General features: G+C 34.3%; 1 protein-coding gene across 13 annotated transcripts in view; it reads right to left on the reverse strand.

Moving 5' to 3' along the window:
- The window catches only part of RALGAPA1 (Ral GTPase activating protein catalytic subunit alpha 1), a 224,591-nt gene that overhangs the window by 40,771 nt on the left and 169,557 nt on the right, over window positions 1-14,263 (reverse strand). For 12 of the 13 annotated variants that reach the window (XM_045585379.1, XM_036451922.2, XM_036452055.2 and 9 more), the window contains 2 exons: window positions 2,790-2,948; window positions 1,131-1,258 (listed from right to left, as the gene is read on the reverse strand). In XM_045585379.1, the coding sequence (XP_045441335.1) occupies window positions 1,131-1,258; window positions 2,790-2,948 (287 nt within the window). Of the gene's footprint in view, window positions 1-1,130; window positions 1,259-2,789; window positions 2,949-14,263 lie in introns of those variants that run through there. The other variant, XM_036451974.2, reaches the window with a different exon arrangement.

The raw sequence follows: 14,263 nt of genomic DNA on the forward strand, positions 1-14,263 counted from the left end.
AAAAACACACCGAAAAACTTCCCTGTAAAGCTTAAATCCATAATCCCATATAATAAAAGGGTATTATGCAAATTGTCCCCTTGACTGGGAGTTTGACTAGTGCTGTGGGGGCGGGAGGCGGGGAGGAGGAAGCGGGGGCGGTTGGCCCACCAACCGCATGTACCCTCTTCCCCCAGCTGGCTTAGCCTGATCAGCCCCCAATCAGGGTGGGCCGGCCAGACCCCACCCATGCACGAATTTGTGCACCGGGCCTCTAGTTTATTATATAAAAAGAAATAAAATGCTCTTAAATCATATAGGAAAAGTAAAAGAAAACATAAACCTATTTTACAAAGGAATATCAAAAAACAATTTAAAATTTAAAACTGTATGTAAATCATGTCCCAGGCACTGTTCTAAGAGCTTTACACACATTGCTTCACTGAGTTCTCATAATACCATGAGCTACATATTATTGTTCTCATTTTATATTTGTGAAAAATTAAGGCTGAGAGAGATTAAATAACTTGTTCAAGACTAGCTATATAGCATTTGAGGTCAGGCAATCTGGCTCCAATAATCATATTCTTAAACATTCAATTTCCTTGCAAACTTCCATGTCTCTCTGTTGTTCCCTCTGCTTCTGGAATTCTCTTAATCTCACGCACCCAAAAAACTCAATCATCCTTCAAGATTGATTCAATCCTCACATTCCTCAGAAATGTTTCCTGATACCACAACCCCTCTCAGCTATATAAGAAGCTACTTGTTATGACACTTCCAGAATATGCTGTATAACTACTATAGCACATGTAAGCACATATACTGAAAATAGTATATTTCTTTAACTAGATTGAGTACTCTCTGATGACTGTTTTGGTTATTTCTGCACATGTAGAGTAGTAGAGTACCTAGCACATAATGGGGCTCTAATTAATTAACCAAAAGGTAATTAAGCACCGATTTAAAAGTTTATAAAAGAAATTGTATCATTCAACTATCATAAGTGCTCAAATTCAAATATTAGGGAGGAACTCCATCCATCACCTATATATTAATAAAAAGAAATTCAAAGGTCTTAACAACAGCAAAACATTTACCTTGTAAAGTAGACAAATATTAGAATAGAAATCATATATTAAAAAGGATACAAGTTTTGATACAGTGGAATCAGTGATTTCAGAGCACGGCTTGCATTGATAGCTGTGGCTCGAACCATAATGGGTAGGACCTTTCCATTCACAATAGCACCATCAAAAAGTGGGCCAAAGAAGGGAACCTAATTGAAAAATTAGAGCATAATATTATACTAAAATTGAATGTTTATATAAGAACAATCAATATATTGCAAAAATGTTTCTGCTTTCCCTTTAGTTCTTTCTTCAGTAGAAATACTATTCAAATTCAATTATTTTCAATGATGAGTCATTCACACTAGAACAATAATCAAAAAATGCAAAAAGTCTACAGGGTTTCATTCAAAAGAACTGTGTACTTCATGCAACAGACTAAAAAACTTATATTCCCTGCCAACTTTCAAATTTTTGTAGCCTCAATTGTACCAAAAAATTTAACACTGGAAATAAATTCCTCTTCCTTCATTGAGTAAACACAGGCAAGATATACATTCTTGTAGGTAGCAAGTTAGTTTTTAAAAAAATATTTTTTGTGATACCCAGCTTTATTACAAAACCTGAAACATTTCATTTACATCATTTATTAGAAAAATCTATGTTTTGATAATTTTCATTTTTATCACATGACTGACAATTTCAAGTTATTCTATTTGACTATGGTTGGTACAAATGGCAGCTGGCAAGCATATGAGCTGTGAATAATATAGTAAATATTTTAAGCTTATGGCCACATATTGTCTCTGCTGCATATTATTTTTCAATTAAAAAATTCCATTAAAATGTAAAAAAAAACATTTTTAGCTTGTGGGTTATACAAAAATAGAAAGTGGGCCATAGTTGGCTGACCTCTAGTTTAGATGAACCCTAAAATAAAATTTGGCCATAAGCTTAAATTCACATATAGGGAACTTAATTAAAGGAATTCTTAGGATTCATGATCAACTGTCAAAAAGTTTTCTATAAACAAAAGTATTCAATTAAAAAAAGTAAGAAACATGAAAATACTACCAAACATTTATTATTTTGAAGGCAAATACTTCCACAGGTATGTTTCAATCCCACAGTATAACACATCCAACTATTATAGAACTACTTATTTGGCTTTATAAAACACTTTTTAAAACTCAAACTTATTAAGTGACTTAATAAGTTTGAGTTCTAAATACATAATCTTAATAAGATGTATCAACTGAAAATACAGGAATCATATGTACTTGTTATAAAGGAAATGATTACTTCTTACTGTGTCTTTTAGGAAATAGTAATCATCCTATATAGTAAAGAGTTAATATGCTAATTAGATCGAACAGAACAACCATCCGGACAACCTTCCAGATGAACTTGCGGCTGCGAGGGCCGAGCCCCTTGCACAAATTTTGTGCATCAGGCCTCTAGTTCTTTCAATAAAAGGTAAGCCCTTTTGTGAGCTTAGCATAAAAGAACTTCCACTCTGTTCTATGAAGCTTTCTCCCTTTGAACATAGTTTCTTGCTACTTTTTCTGTTTAGCTCCTTCTGATCCAGATTAAGACAATTCACATAGCTACCAGAATTTGTCTTATTTCCCGCCATTTTCACAACTTGATGTATAGTGTAATCCTTCTGAAAGAAGACAAGAAACAAAGCCATACAGAACTTAAAACATATTATTAAAATGTAAGATAAGAAGTTCTTACCTCTGGTTTTTTCATTATCTGAATACTGAACATGTGATTTTTCATTGGATATATTACAATAAGGACATCACCAAATTCTGTAGGAATAATTCCTCTTCTGTAGTCTCGAGTATGCTCTGACCAAACAATGTGTACTTCATCATTTCCTAAATGTCTCAACTGGAAAATCAAGAAAATAGTTCAGAGTGCTTTAGAAAAGCCTTGTATTTATATAACTACTGTTAACATACTATAAAAAGATTAAAAAGTAAATTAAAAAAAACATTTAAAAAATTTCATTTGACAATTTACAATACATGAAACACAAACATTCAAAGACATCAAGTGACACTATAGAAGACCAGATAGTTTTTAACAGTCTATCGTTAATGGAAAACAAGAACTTAGATAAAAAAGATTCACATACTTCCCAAATACTCTCCTCTTTTTTTTTTAAGTAGTGAATACTTAGCACATTTATTCTAATAACAATAAACATCCATTTCAGCTATTGTGAAAATATGTATTTCTTACCAGCCATTTGCAAATATTGTTTTCATCAGGACTTTCATTAAGGGTGTTAATTAATATTTCTGTATAGCTCCTGTCATTTACAAATTATTGGGTCGGCAACTAAGTAATTGCGGGTTCCACACATATATGGCTTCAGTTGAATTTTTAGGTTTGCAGACGTAGTACAAATGTAAAACACATTTTGTTATTTGATAGTTGGCTATTCAGCTGTTAATCAGTAAAAAAAGTGTTTTGATCTGTTTTGTAGTTTTCGTTTGGCGTTCGTTGAAAAATGGAAAATCAAAAGGAACATTTTCGTCATATTTTGCTTTTTTATTTCCGCAAAGGGAAAAACGCATCGCAAGCTCATAAAAAGTTATGTGCTGTTTATGGTGACGAAGCCTTAAAAGAACGGCAGTGTCAAAATTGGTTTGCCAAATTTCGTTCTGGTGATTTTTCACTCAAAGATGAAAAACGCTCTGGTCGTCCAGTTGAAGTTGATGACGCCCTAATCAAAGCAATAATCAATTCGGACTGTCACAGTACAACACGTGAGATTGCAGAGAAGCTTCATGTATCACATACATGCATTGAAAATCACTTAAAACAACTTGGCTATGTTCAAAAACTCAATACATGGGTTCCTCACGAACTGAAAGAATCACAGTTAACGCAACACATTAGCAGCTGCGATTTGCTAAAGAAACGTAATGAAAATGATCCATTTTTAAAACGACTGATAACTGGCGATGAAAAATGGGTTGTTTACAACAATATCAAGCGGAAAAGATCGTGGAGCAGGCCAGGTGAACCAACTCAAACAACATCAAAAGGTGATATTCATCAAAAGAAGGTTTTGTTATCAGTTTGGTGGGATTACAAAGGAATTGTCTACTTTGAACTCTTACCACCCAACCGAACGATCAATTCTGATGTCTACATCGAACTACTAACGAAATTAAACAATGCAGTTGAAGAAAAGTGGCCCCAATTGACAAATCGAAAAGGTGTTGTATTCCATCATGACAATGCAAGGCCACACACATCTTTGGTCACTCGGCAAAAATTAATGGAGCTTGGTTGGGATGTTTTGCCACATCCACCATATAGTCCTGACCTTGCACCATCTGATTACTTTTTGTTTCAATCTTTACAAAACTCCTTGAATGGTAAAAATTTCAATAATGATGATGATGTCAAATCGTACCTGATTCAGTTTTTTGCTAATAAAAACCAGAAGTTTTTTGAACGTGGGATTATGATGCTGCCTGAAAGATGGCAAAAGGTCATTGATCAAAATGCGCAATACATTACAGAATAAAGTTATTTAGTTCCATGAAAAAATTGTCTTTGATTTTCTTTAAAAAATCCACAATTACTTAGCTGCCGACCCAACATTAGAAACATTTTGCCTAACTTATTTTAAAATTCAGCTAGAGACATATCTAATGATTTTGTAGAATGGCTTATATAATACCGCATATTATTTCACTAGAGGCCCAGTGTACAAATTCATGCACCAGTGGGCCCTTGGCCTGGCCTATGGGCTCTCTAACACCCGAGGGGTTCTGGATTGTGAAAGGGCACAGGCCAGGCCAAGGGACCCCACCGATGCACAATAAAGATCAGGGAGGGATGCAGGAGGTTGGCCAGCTGGGAGGGACTATGGAAGGGTTCCAGGATGTGCCCGGCCCATTTCGATCAGTCCTGATCAGCCAGACCCCAGGAGAAGATAATATTCTACAGTTTTTGGATGAAATTTTCTTTCCCCCCCCCCCCTTCCTCCCTCCCACACATCCCCTCCCTCCCCAGAGTTTTGTGTCAATTGGTTGTACTTATATGCATGCCAAATGCTCTCGTTAACTAGCAATTGCACTAATTCTCCACTACCAAACTTTTTAAAAGATTGTTTTTAAAAAGTGATTGATTTAGCCCAGCTGGCCTGGCTCAGTGGTTGAGCGTCAACCTATGAACCAGGTCACGGTTCCATTCCTATTCTGGGCACATATATGGGTTGTGGACTCATTCCCCAATAAGGGGTGGGAGAAGTGCAGGTGGCAGCTGATCAATGATTCTCTTATTGATGTTTTTATGGCTCTCCTCCCTTTCTCTCTGAAATCAATGAAAAATAAAAAATAAAAAGCGACTAAAATTCCTTTTGTTTTTCTGATCACTCTCTGGTAGTGCTAATGAGCAATGAACTTGTTTAAAGAGGTAACAGGAAGAGAAGTAAAAGAAATAGAACATTCATAAGTTGAGTAATCACCTATTAAGTATGAGAAAGTTGATTATATTTGGTTTAACAAATTTATTTCCAGGTTTTCTTTGTCAATGAAACTAGGCCTATGAAATCCATCCAAATAGACTTCTTTAGAGTTGCTAGACTCTCAATATGTAATTTAAATATTTGTAGTGCTTACCAAGATGTTTTTGGCAACCAGAGAGAGATTATATTGTGACTAAAATTATAAAAAGCACAGTACCCCAAAATTGAATTTCTGTAAGTTATTAAAAAAATGAACCTAATACCCATTAGTCTTGCATGTTCTTCATAGAGATTACTGTATGAACATGCATTTTAATACAAATTTTGGTTATCTTAGCATGTTGTTTTTTTAAAATATATTTTATTGATTATTATTATTTTTTTTTAGAGAGAGGCAGGGAGAGAGATATTAGGTCTAGTAATAATTAATGTCGTTTTCTAATACTTTTTTAAATAGAATTTATTTAAACAATACATCAAAATTTAATCAACAATATAGTTGCCGTTGTTTTCTACTACTTGTGCCCAATGCTCAGGAAGCATTTTAATCCCTCTGTTGTAAAATTCTTGTGATTTTGATGCAAAAAATTCGGTCAATGCATTTTTGAGGCATTCTTCATTATTAAATTTTTTTCCAAGAAGAAAGTTTTGCAAAGAACGAAACAAATGGTAATCGGAAGGGGCAATATCAGGAGAATATGCAGGTTGAGGGAGAACTTCCCATTCCAACTGGTGCAGTTTTTCAGCAGTGATTCTTGCAGTATGCGGTCGTGCGTTATCGTGGTGAAGAATTACGCCCTCCCGATTAATCAGCGCGGGTTCTTTTTCTCTTAAAGCTTGGGCTACCCTTTCCAATTGGGCACTATACACTGCACTTGTAATGGTTTGGTTAGATGGTAAAAGTTCATAATGAAGAATTCCTTTAAAATTCCACCAAACACACAACATCACTTTTTTCGCATGCAAGTCAGGTTTTGGCGTGGGCTGCGGAGCCTCATTTTTGTCCAACCATTGAGGCCGCCTTTTCAAATTAACATACAGCACCCACTCTTCATCTCCGGTAACAATTTGCTCTAAAAACGGCAAACGGTTTTGACAAGAGAGGAGCGAACTGCAAATTGTGACTCTTTGATTACGGTTGTTGTCGGTCAACTCATGAGGAACCCATTTTCCAAACTTTTGGACTTTGCCAAGTGCACGCAATTGATTGGAAATTATTTTTTGTGAACAATTTAAAGTTGTCGCAAGCTCTTGTTGGGTAATTTGAGGATTTTGCACCAAAAGAGCTTGAAGAGCTTCTTGATCAAAATTGGGCACACGGCCTTGACCACTCTTGTCATCTAACGAAAAATTTCCCTCGCGAAATTTCTCAAACCAACGCTGGCATTTTCTGGCGCTAACTGCATCTTGACCAAGAGCACTACAGATGTTTTTTGCAGCCTCACTTGCTTTTCTTCCTAATTGGAACTCGTAAAGCATGCAGTGCCGAATATGCTCTTCATCCGCCATCTTCTTAGCCCTAGTTTTGCAACAAAAACCAAACCAAACACAAACTTTTTCAAGCAAAACTTGTTAATTGCACTTCACACGTTCTGTAGATACCACGTGTTTGAAGGTTATGTCCTTTTTAAAAAAAATATATTTTATTGATTTTTTACAGAGAGGAAGGGAGAGAGTTAGAGAGCTAGAAACGTCGATGAGAGAGAAACATCGACCAGCTGCCTCTTGCACACCCCCTACCGGGGATGTGCCCACAACCAATGTACATGCCCTTGACCGGAATCGAACCTAGGACCTTTCAGTCCGCAGGCCAACGCTCTATCCACTGAACCAAACCAGTTTCTGCATGTATATTATTCTTTATTTCAGTCAGTGTACGCTTAATTTCTAACTGGTCCTTTTCCATTTTTTTGGCATTCTCAATAAGATCCTTGAAGGTCTCACTAAGTTCCTTGGAGGTTTCTAGAAGATTCTTGAGTAACCTTATAATTGTGGTTTTGAACTCTATATCCAGTATTTTGCTGTCTTCTATTTCTTTCATTTGTGACATGTTTCTTTGTCACCACATTTTGGCTGCTTCTCTGTGTTGATAGAGTGGCCTGTGTGGTAGGTGGTCTATAGGGCCCAGTGCTCAACCTCCCCAATTACCTGAGGTGGACACCCAGAACTGAAGTTCAGAGCAATCAGGAGCTTTTATCTCCCTCCCAATTAAGAAAAGCAGTGCACCCAGTTATCAGCCCATTGTATGCGTGCGTGCCTCCATAGCTCCTACCAGTCTTAATGTGCTTTCCTCTTTACTTCTAGTTGTACTGTAGAACTTCCACTCAGCCAGCTTTCCCGTGGTTCTGGATGATAGTTGTTCTGTCTTTTAGTTGTAGTTCTGATGTATTTGTGAGAGGCAGCAAGTATAAGTGTTTACCTATGCCGCCATTTTAGTTCTCCAAAATATTGTATAAGTTTTAATTCTCATTATTTATACCACACAGAGACTTAAATGATATAAATGTAGGACTTAGGCTTTGTGACATATTTAAAAACCAAAAAAGATTACACAACTCAAAAGCCATGGCTCTATAATTTCATTTTTTAATCAAAATACTTTAAAAATATCCTTCCTATACAGCCATCCCCATGTGTCAGTTTTCCTAATAGGTTTATGTTAACTGAATACAAAAGAAATGTGAAATAAATTTAACCAGGAGGGATGATCCAATCTAATTTTGATACATTAATGTCATATGCTGTACATGTTACAATAGCAGCCAGATCTAATACTAAGCTCCAGGCTATACTGAGATTTCTAAATGGCAGATTGTTCTAAGTGATATCAAGTATAATTGAAGTAATAAACGATAGCAAAAGCTGAGCACACTGTCAGGAAGAATTTAAGTATTTACTTTTTAAAATTAAATGAGTTAGGTTAGGAAAGACAAGACAACTGAAATAATGCAGGTCTCAATTTACAGAAAATTCCTTTTATTTATCTGCTACATTAACCCTTGAACTCTTGCCAAAGCTATCTATAATTTCTAGTGTTCACTTATCTAAAGAAATGAGAGACAAGGGCAACTGTAGTTTTATCTTATAACCAAGGCTTCCCTTCAAATATCTACCACAGAGTATTAAAAGTCTGTTTAATGGAAAAGAACAATACATTTTTACCAAGATGTTTTAATGAAGATATTTGTGGTCCAAAACCATGTGTATAACAAAGTTATCTAAACATATTCAAGCAATTTAAGGGAAAGCTTCAAGAATATCCCTTATGCTTTATATCCAAATGCTAAAAAAGTATTTTATAATGTCATGACAAGGCATGCTTTTATATCTATATATAGAATATTCTTACTATATAATAAACACAAATTGAGAAATTACTAACCATTGTTATATATCTTAGAAATTTCTGAAAAGACTACTAAAAAATCAATTTTGAGTGCTTAACAGTTAATAGAAATTTTATAAGTGTGTTTGTTATATTTTATTTGACATAAAAACTTCATATAAGATTTTATATTTATTTACTTATTTCTTATCTCTCATGAATTTACAAGACTATGTATAGTCAATGAGTTTTTCTATACTCTGAAAACACTCAAAGGGTGTAGTATGTACTACATTTGTACCAAATATCAATTACCTCTGAAATAGAGTATAAGACTTATGTATATAGAGTAGGTGTGTTAAAATCACTGACAACCAACTACTGCTGACGTTATTTTGGAATTCAAAGTATATAACACTGGCTGTCAATTATCATTACTAATTTATGAAGATAAAGCAGTTAAATGAAATTCAGCATGTGTAAAATCGAAGCCCTCAAACCACTGTAGAATATTAGCACCAGAAGAGACCTTGAAGTTCTAATTTCCTACCCAAAACAGGAACTTCCACTGCAATATTCCTGACAAGTGACCCTGACTCTGCTTCTACAGCTAGGTAGCTTAAAAATTCACAAATCAGTCCATTTATTTTTATAGAGTTTCAATCATTACAACATTCTTTATACTAAGCAAAAATCTCCCTTTCTGAAGCTAGTTCTGTCAAAATGAGAAGGACTATCTAGTAAATTTAACCTACATTTTCTAACAATATATCTCAACTTTACTTTTCCAGGCTAAAAGTGTCCTTAGTTCTTCTTACAGTTTACAAACTAAGTCATTATCCTGGATTATTACCTCAGTTTATTGATATTTCTAATAAGCTGTGGTGTTCGGACAAAGACAACTAGCTAGCTAGCTATCTATAGTGGCACTAGTACTTTGTTTTGTTCATTATGTTTAATTTTCTGCATTTTTATATATTTGGCTCAAATAGAAGTTGCAGTCAATTCAAACCCCTAAGTCTTTTTCTACAAAGTTCTTTTAAGCAGATACAACTAAAGTGCTAGAACTAAAGAGAGGATTTCATATTTATTCTCTAAATTTTACCTTATTAGGTTCAGATTTTCTTTAAGCCTATCAAGATCATTTGTTAATCTGATTCTGCTTTCAATGTGTTGCCTCTCTCTTTCCCAGCTTTGTATTATCCTTAAATTCAAATTCTTGTGTTTTCATGTAAATTTTGGATACCAATGTCAAATGGTACACAGGTTTGGGTAAGAACCCTTACAGATGTTCCTCCTGGTTAAAAAATATCCACACTTATAAAATGCTTACTAAGTGCTTCGTGATAACTTATTTAATTTTTACAACAATACTACATGGTAAATATAATTATTATCACCTCCATTGTTATAGGTGAGGAACTAAAGCTTAAAAAGATAAAGCAAGCTTGACTAAGGTTACATAACTAGTTCCAGAAACCACACTTTAACCACTTCTCTATATTGCCTCTTATTAAATAATTAATTTATATCTCTAGATATAATTATACAACTAGTTATGAATATACAAACTGAACTATTATTAAGACTACATTTCTTCAATCTGCCACAAGAAATGACTTTGTTAAATGCTTTCTTTATACTGTCTTTGGCTTTCCCTGATCTAGTAATCCTATTAAAACAAATTAAGTTACTTTGATGCAATTTGTTATGGTAAACTCATTGTGGCTCCTAGTGATCACTACTTTATTACCTAAGTGCTCACAAAACATCTGTTAATAATCCTATTTTGCCAGGCATTGACATGGAGTTCATGAACGTTAGTAATTTTTGTAGTTGGTGGCCTGTTCAATCTCTTTTAATGAAAATTGGATGCCTGCCTATCTTATGGTAGTGTTCTCATTTTCCGTGATTATGAAGAGAGATTCCAGAGTCAATTCTAGATTTCCTCAGTGCCACAGAACATCACTCATCTGGAGTTGGAGACTAGAATTCATGTAAAGTAATTTCATAAAATCAGCTTATTCTATGATTTCCCCATTTCTGTTAAAAGCAACTAACAATTTATTATTCTAGGGTTAAAACTTGTAAGTCGTCGATTTCTGTTTTAAAAAAAAAATTATAATCCTTTTTATATTTTCCTATTTCTACTACTGTTGCCCAAGGTCAGATGCCAGATAATGAGTTTCTAAAAGGCCTTCTCTCCTCCTTTCTGCTGTCCTTCCTACAGAAAATACTGAGAGCTGAGTAAAGCACTGTGCTGGCTACTGCAGATACAGTGATGAGGAAAAAAACAGACATAGCCTCTGCTTTCACAAAGCTTTAAGACCAGTGGAGAAGCAGAGTAAAATAACTAGACAATAAATTAATTATGAATAATATAGACAATGCTCTAAATATACTCCCCCAAATGCAAGTATCAAAGAAAACTAAGCTATAATGACAACTTGAAGAATGCAAAGAAGATAATTATGTTAGGTAGTTAATTCAGCAGTAGTGGGTATACATGCAGAAATTAAAACTGAATAATATTGCCACACACCCTCATGCTTTCTCTGATCTTCTGGACACTGGTATGTAGCAAAATATATAATATCACATACCACTCAATCATGTGAAAAGCATACTTTCATACACATCCTTAGAGCCACATACGTTTTCATACATTCACTTCCTGTGTGGATCATTCGTTTATTTTTTAGGAACTAAGAAAAGCTTCTTGCACTAGTTAGTTTCCCTCACTGGATAGAGCATCAGTCTGCAGACTGAAGGGTCCTCAGTTCCATTCCAGTCAAATGCCCATGCTCGGGTTTCGGACTTGATCCCCAGTAGGGGGTGTGCAGGAAGCAGCCGATCAATGATGCTCTCTCATCATTGATTTTTCTATATATCTCTCCCTTCCTCTCTGAAATCAATAAAAATACATTTAAGAAAAAAAAAAGCTTCTTGATGCAATAGGCAAAGCATCTATCTAGTACATGATATTTTAACAGAGTGGACACTTAATACTGACGATTAAAAGGATAATATCAAAGTACTAGGCAATTTCCCCCCCTATAATTACACAGTGTAAAGCATAAAAGCGGAATTATCTGCAGTTATGGCATTTATTTTAATATGCCACTTTAAAGATGATAAGTACTATAAACAAAATAGGGTATGTAATGGAATTACTTGGTAGAGGGGGCTACTTTGTTGGGATGGTCTGGAAAGGACTCTCTGAGGAACTGTCTATATAAGTCTAAGAATAGGACAATGAAAATGAGAGCCTGATGATATGGAGAAAGAGCGTTTCAAATAGAAAGATCAGTAAGTGCATAACTTCTGAGATGAGAACAAACTTGACATACTGGCAGATTAGAATGACAGCCAGTAAGGCCACATGTAGTAAAGGAAAAAGAAAGTAACAGAAGATGAGACCAGAGGGATAGGCAGGAAGGTGGCCAGGTCACATAGGGCATTGAAGGCCACAGAGGGGAATTAACATTTTATTCTACATGCAATGAGGAGCCATTTCTATACCACCCAAATTATATCATTTACAGTAGTGAGATAAATTTACTCTGAATCATTTGTATTTTCTGGTTTCTCTATCTATTCTTATCATTAGGAGTATATTTATAGAAATCGGGTTAAGGATAGAGTCTATGACATTAAAATGGAATTATTTTATGTAAGGTTGTTATATTTTGGGACTGAAACCATGGGTATAATTCCACAACATTTATTAACTATTATAGTACTATACACTTCTACTAAATAATGAAAATTTTGTTATTCCTTAAACTTGTTTTTAAACTAATTTTCAAGACTTTATTAAGCATATAGTTCTTTGGAAGTGATGAATATTGCAAGTTTATTTCTAAATAAAAAATAGGAAATATTATAATCAGACCAAATAGGTCTATAAAAGCTCATTCATTTGCTAAACTATTGTGACCAAAATTTTAAAAAGAAAATGAATTGCTGTCCTTTATACTAACAGTATTTCAGAAGAAAATGACTTAAGTAAAAGGTTTCTTTCCCCTCTATTGGGGGGATCTAGGAAATGAAAGATAGACTAGAGTGTCCAAATAAATATGTTACAATTATCTGAACTTGATCTTTATCAAACTTGTAAAAGGATGATTCAGCTACCTATGAAGCAGAGTATCAGCAAGTGCCTAGAACAAGGAGACAGAGGAAATGAGACAAGCTCCTGTGAACACTTTATACCAATGCTTGCAGCACTTTTGATTTTTTTAGGGGTGAATAAACTTAGTTAAGTGGAAGTTATTTTTAACCATTTTCCATCAATCCTCCTAGGTAGAGATAATTTATAGAACAGATGATTTCAACTAGGGTTATGTCAGGATTTTTGATATGGTGGAATAATATTTCTAAGAGAGACTACTTTGTTAGATTGAATGTTTGGTGAATTTGTTCAAGAAGTATAGTCTATATTGTAAAAATTCTCCTCCTACTGTCTTGAGCCTTGAAAAAGCTTCTCATCACAAGAAATAAAAATGATATACTTAAGCATGTTTAAGGATATTTACCTCTCATTCTGAGAAAATAAAATGCTTAAGAATAATTTACAAAATCACCACATATTTTAAATAAAAAGTGAGAACTCAAATTAGTTTCTGTAAACTAGATATAAATGATTTTCTCCTTTCAAGTTTAAAACAAAGAACCAGAGTCATAAATAATTCTAGCTTGCCAGAGGCATGGCTATTTCTTTATACTGACTGTCGACTATCTAATTTAATTAGAGGTATTAAACTCCATGCTGAGGTCAACGAGCCTTACATCCTCCAATATTACACTTCAACCAGTGCTCATTAATGTGTCTACTGAATGGATTAACACACTAAAGATATATGTACAAAGGAAAGGGGGACAACCTAATGATATCCAATTGTTCATTTGTAATAGGACACATGTTCTAGGCCTCAACTTATTACCTCTAATGTGGAATTTATTAAATTCAGGAGAAAAAATGCCAATACAGAAAGTGATTTTTTATTAAGGGGAACTGGTATAAGACAACTGGTTTCTATGATTAAATTTAAACATTTAACCTTTTATTAAAAAGAAATTGATACTATAATAGAGCTAAAATATAAGCCTGCTACTTAGAAAAATCTTACATACTAGCACTCTGAAGAGCAGATTAAGGACAAGAGTAATAAAGAACAAGAAAAAGAAAAACTCAGTATATAGAGTCATAAATGTTAAGTTGACAGGCTTTACTTTTATATGGTAGGTACTATATATGTGAAAGCAGTGACATTTGAAATTTCAAAATACTTGGAGAATAAACAACATACTTCTAAATAACACGCGGGTCAAAGATTCTCAGGAGAGAATAAAAAATATTTTGAACTAAATGAAAATTAGTTCTGAAAA

Source organism: Pipistrellus kuhlii, unplaced genomic scaffold, assembly GCF_014108245.1.
Source record: "Pipistrellus kuhlii isolate mPipKuh1 unplaced genomic scaffold, mPipKuh1.p scaffold_m20_p_1, whole genome shotgun sequence".
NCBI classification, from domain to species: domain Eukaryota; kingdom Metazoa; phylum Chordata; class Mammalia; order Chiroptera; family Vespertilionidae; genus Pipistrellus; species Pipistrellus kuhlii.